General features: G+C 32.4%; 1 protein-coding gene across 1 annotated transcript; it reads left to right on the top strand.

Moving 5' to 3' along the window:
• Nucleotides 1-2,906: 2,906 nt before the first annotated feature.
• LOC110673278 (40S ribosomal protein S3a) lies at nucleotides 2,907-5,683 on the top strand. Its single transcript, XM_021836357.2, has 7 exons — nucleotides 2,907-3,069; nucleotides 3,149-3,196; nucleotides 3,312-3,417; nucleotides 4,530-4,667; nucleotides 4,777-4,962; nucleotides 5,060-5,260; nucleotides 5,370-5,683. Exons 1-7 carry the CDS (start codon nucleotides 3,059-3,061, stop codon nucleotides 5,460-5,462), a joined length of 783 nt encoding a protein of 260 aa, XP_021692049.1. The 5' UTR covers nucleotides 2,907-3,058; the 3' UTR covers nucleotides 5,463-5,683.

The following is a 5,683-nucleotide window of genomic DNA, read 5'->3' as shown; positions in this document are numbered from 1 at the left end:
TTCCATATTGCCTGTGATAGAATTATCAAAAAGAAAATTCTCACGGACGGTAACACCATCATCATCACCAAGAATATCAAAACGGGATCCCGTGAGACCTTTCCCTTTTTCGTTACCCTGATTGGCAAAATCTGACCTCTGATTTTTGCGATTCTGATGTCGAACAACCATCCATGGGCCATAAGCAGGTTTTGGCACAGTAGGAGGAGGAGGAATAGGAACACCACTACCCGTAGAATTATCTGCTGCAGGAACTTCAAGATGAGGACAAGAATCATCTTTATGACCAACTCTTCCACAAGAATAACATATCTCTGGAAGACTTTCATACTCTATTGATTGTTCATCATCATTGATAAAAAACCGAGATACCAATGGTTTGTTAGTATCAACCCAAACAGCCACTCTCACAAACTTTCCCCGTAGAGAATCCTCAATGTTATAATCAATTTTAACTATTTTGTCAAGAACTTCCTCAATAGCACGAAGGAAATGCTTATGATAATATTCCATAGGCAAACCTGACAGTCTAATCTAAACCAGAGACTTACGCATAACAAATTTTAAAGCCTTGAAACCTGGGCACTAAGGTTGAACCAAAAGATAACTCCCCATGATAATCCAAGGACCACCAAGGAGAGCATTGTGAAAATCATCCTCACAATCAAACTTAGCTAAAAAGACTTCATGACCAAATCAAGCAGCTTCATGCCATTTGCACCCCACATAATCTAGAGTTTATTAAATAATGCCTTATATCCAATCCTTCTGCCCCATAATTTCAAAACTACCAAGTGATCCCACCGCTTAACAAGATTCATTCTTAGATTTTCAGAAACATGAATCACAGGCACAGGACCATACTTATTAATCTCGATATCACCTGGAGCAATCTCAAAATCATCAGAACCAATATCATCAGTCTCAAAATCAACCTCCATCCCTTCTAAGACTTCATCCCTAAAAGAGATGTTCGGTTGACTGGAACCACCAATATCCTCCGTAGATACGTCTCTATGCTTAACTTTTTTGGTGGCTCGGTCGTCCTCCGCCAGAGGTGGAGGAGAACACTCATAACATTCTTTAGACATTCAGAGAAATTTTCTTGAATTATTCATGCTTATCTTTTTAATAAAAAGTAAAAAATAATATTACAATTACATCCTTAATATACCAATAAGTGGTTAAATCATTAGCGTTGAGCTAATCTCCAAACGAATTTTATCTTCAAAGTCAGATATTCGAATAATAAGGTTATCATTGTTGGAAAGGTTTTATCTAAATATCACTCTCAACCCGAATGCGAAAAAGTATGTACATAAAATAATCACATGCTCAATATAATGATAGATTCACATATCTATATGTATATATTATAAGATTAAAATATCCTTATAAAATTATATTATTTAAAAAAAATCAATTAATAATATGAATTAAAATTTAATCTTAAAATTGTTCAAATGTGATTTCTAAAGTAACTCTAAGATTACAATTATTAAATTTGTATTTTATTATTATTAATAATTATTTAATTATAATTTTTTTAATAAATAGGACTCTGATAATGTTAAATTAACTAAATAAAAGTCTAAAGCTTATAAATAACGTGAATAGAACTCTAAACTATGTTGAGTAGTGTTAGGATTGGAATTTTAGTAAGATTATAGTTATGTGATTTTTAACTTAACTGTAAGACTACAATTATTAAATGTGCATTCTATTATGATTAATAACTATTTAATTAGAACCCTTTTAATAATTAGGACTCTAAAAATGTTAAATTATCAATATTAATTGTTCTAATAGTTATTAACTATTTTAGTAAATATCAATTATTTTATTAATTGTTAATAATTAGATATTCACCATTAATGATTAACTATTTATATACGAATTTAGAGCAAAAGTATTTGGCCAAAATAATTATTAGATTAGCTGTTAGATGTAAAGAAAGTGGTATCATTCTGTTGACTCTAGTTAAAATGCTTCGTCAACTTCTAAAAGTTAAGAGGGATATCATTAGCTCAACCTCTAGATGCTAGTATAAGCATTATGTCACATAATGATATAAATAAGAAATGTAATAATAAAAACGCTAAACCCTAATTTAAAAATTATTGCTGAACATGACTTAAAATTTATTAATAACGTAAATATAAACTTAGATATATACCTATAAACTTAGATATTGAGTAGTGTTAGGATTAGAATTTTAGTAGGATTATGATTTTCATATGTAATTCAACTTGGAAAAAATTTTCCATTAAAGATCTTACAAAAAAAATAGTTATTTAATATAATTTCTTCGATATTCATTTTTTCATTATGTTGCAATGTGCACAATCATTTTTTGCAATTTCTTAAACTAAATTTCATTTATTTTATTAATTCTGGTAAGATTTAATATTTTTATATTATATTTATAATATTTTAACTAATTAAAGTAATATTTTTTTATATACTTCATTTTCTTATATTTTTTAAATTAACATTAATTAAAATTAAAATACAGTAATGACAATTTGATATTATGATAATGAATAATTAAATTTAATTAAAATAATTAAATTATGATAATATTATATTATATATAAAAATTTAAAAAATTATATATATATAAAAAATAAATCATGAATATATATGATTATTACAAATGATGTGCAATTCCCATTATACACCACTAGTATCAATAAAAAAATTTTAATTTAGTAAAATAAAGTTGAGAATAAAAAAGAATAAAAAAAAACAACGACTCATCTCCCGAGTTTTTGTTGGGCAGAGTTTGGAACCCAATGAATTTTATTAAGTAACCGTCCCAGTTTCTTTCAACAAAACGACGTAGTTCAGCTAACTCTGCAATAAACCAATGTTTAAAGGACAAAATAAACCTCAGTGTACATCAGAAAGAAGCGCAAGATTCAATCAGCTGATAACTATTTAAATCACACCCTATATTAGGGTTTTGGGTCTCCAAGGGTTTGCGCTTAGAGCCGTCTTCGTTTCGCTTTCCTTCTACGGCTAAAGTCGAGCCCTTAGCTCCTCACCTCCACCAACAATGGCCGTTGGGTACACCCCTCTTCGTCCCTTTCTCTCTCTGATACGCAAACGAATTGATCTCTAATATAGTGTCGTTGTTTTTATGCAGGAAGAACAAGAGGATTTCGAAGGGAAAGAAAGGAGGCAAGAAGAAGGCGTGAGTTTTTATGTGATTTGCCTCCTTTTTTTTTATAATTTGAAGATCTTAAAAAATAAAATCCCAATTTTGTTGGATTTTAGATCTCTTATTTCGTTTTTATTTTGTTCGATAGAGCGGATCCATTTGCAAAGAAGGACTGGTACGATATAAAAGCTCCTTCTGTCTTCCAAGTGAAGAATGTGGGCAAGACTCTTGTTACTCGTACGCAGGGTACTAAGGTATGTATGCCTTGTATATCTAATTATTGATATTTTATCACCTATGCATTTTGTTTGGTCGTTGGAACTGGGATGGTTGCTATTGTTATATTTGAATCTAGGTTTAGATTAATTTTTTGTCTTGCAGGTTAAAATTCAATAGCTATTAAGTACTAGCTAGTATTTTTATCATTGTGGTTAGTTTAGGTTCCTAGCTATGTCCTCATTTTACTCTGTGGTTTAGATGCTGATATTTGCTATTGAACTAGTTTAAAATTAGCGGATTGGGTCTAATGGTGCCCATACTTAAAGTTTGTTTGTATGGAGTGAGGGAAGGGTTTATAAGGTAGGGCAAGGTAACAAATTTGGTGGGTTGAAAGGTGAGGGTTTTGGAGGATTTGAAACCTTTGAAAATCTTACCTCCTTTAAACACCTCCAAAACCTTCCCCTAAACAAGCTTTTAGTTTGTTTGCTGTAAATTCCAAGTTGCTGAAATTTCTGAGAGAATATTGTGGGATGAAATTGTTTAGATTCTGCTTTCCTTATGTGTGTGTGTGTGTGTGTGTGTGTGTGTATGTGTATTTTAAAAGTGTTATTTAAAGACTGAATTAGACTTGTGTTATGATATGGTGTGTACTTGTTAGCGGCCAGTTTGGCACAGTATGCTGCAGATTAAATCTTTGATGCAACCTTCATATACTTACAATTTTTTTTCCCCGTTGTAAAAATTGAACTTCCATTTACCTGATTGCTAGTATCAACAGTCATTTGTCTAAATTTCTTGGTAAAGAACATGTGCAACAGATTTCCTATGTGCTAATATGCTATTTTTTTTCATATTGAAACTCTTTCATGTTTTTTTTTTTAATTAAAATTGCAGCATGCATTTTCCATTCCACGCCCGCCCCACCACCCCCCCTCCCTTTTTCTATTCAGAAGCGTGATCATAACTTTTTGTTGGTTCATTTTGTATTAGTCTGCAATAACAACTTTTTCCCTTCTTTTTCAAGTTAATTCTATTGTTCCATATAGCACTGGTTTGATGTAGTGTGTACCCAAGTGAAATGTATTGCTTGCATGTGATATGCGTATATAAATTCCTTATATATGTTACATCTTGTGTCTTCAAACAGATTGCTTCTGAAGGACTCAAACACCGTGTGTTTGAGGTCTCCCTAGCTGACCTTCAGGGTGATGAGGATCATGCTTACAGAAAGATTCGTTTGAGAGCTGAAGATGTTCAAGGGAAGAATGTTTTGACAAATTTCTGGGTATGATATATTTTAGAAATCCTCTTCTTTGTAACATTATTGCTTGAGAATTTGGAAGGTCTTGTTCTTATCTGTTCCTTTTCTTATTTTCCACTGGTGCATGATATAGGGAATGAATTTTACAACGGACAAGTTGAGGTCTTTGGTGAGGAAGTGGCAAACTTTGATTGAAGCTCATGTCGATGTGAAGACAACTGATAACTACACTTTGAGGATGTTCTGCATCGGGTTTACCAAGAGACGACCAAATCAGGTCAAGAGGACTTGTTATGCACAATCCAGCCAGATAAGACAGGTAAATCATGATATTGCCTTTCAAGATGAATGTTCTGTTCTGTACGTTCCTATTCTGGTTGCTTGTATGTGACAAAATTCTGTTTTTATTTTGCCAGATTCGTAGGAAAATGAGGGAGATCATGATTGCCCAAGCGTCATCTTCTGATCTCAAAGATTTGGTCCGCAAGTTCATTCCTGAGATAATTGGCAAAGAGATTGAAAAGGCAACTTCAAGTATCTACCCTTTACAAAATGTCTTCATTAGAAAAGTAAAGATTTTGAAAGCTCCAAAATTTGATCTTGGAAAACTGATGGAGGCATGTCTTCTGCTCTTATATCTGCTCCAGTACTCACGTTTTTTTGATTATCAATTGAAATATGTTTTGAGACGTGTGCTGCTTCTGATGGTCTTGTCATGTCATGCAGGTTCATGGTGATTATTCAGAGGATGTAGGTGTGAAGTTGGATAGGCCAGCTGATGAAACCATGGCTGAGGCCCCTGCTGAAGCTGCTGCATGAGCTTGAAATGATTTTTGTTTTTGCCATTTATTGAGTTACTGTTGATCTCCTTTTTTTTTTAAATTGCGGACAAGGCTTTAAATTGCTGCACGTCTTTGTTTAGCATGTTTTTCATTTAACTGATTCAGAGATTCAGAATGGTTCTTTTGAGGCCCTGTTTTGGCATTTTAATCAAATAGTTTGTTACCCAAAATTATAAACCAAATTCACAAGTTTCCCAA

This window comes from Hevea brasiliensis, chromosome 4 (assembly GCF_030052815.1).
Source record: "Hevea brasiliensis isolate MT/VB/25A 57/8 chromosome 4, ASM3005281v1, whole genome shotgun sequence".
NCBI classification, from domain to species: domain Eukaryota; kingdom Viridiplantae; phylum Streptophyta; class Magnoliopsida; order Malpighiales; family Euphorbiaceae; genus Hevea; species Hevea brasiliensis.
Note: the sequence above shows the minus strand (reverse complement) of the source record. Positions and strands in the feature narration are given on the sequence as shown.

Excerpts from the sequence above, each read along its gene's own strand:
- LOC110673278 (XM_021836357.2), top strand. Across the intron at positions 3,197-3,311 it reads AAAGGAGGCAAGAAGAAGGC|AGCGGATCCATTTGCAAAGA; the intron begins GTGAGTTTTTAT and ends TTTGTTCGATAG. Across the intron at positions 3,418-4,529 it reads CTCGTACGCAGGGTACTAAG|ATTGCTTCTGAAGGACTCAA; the intron begins GTATGTATGCCT and ends GTCTTCAAACAG.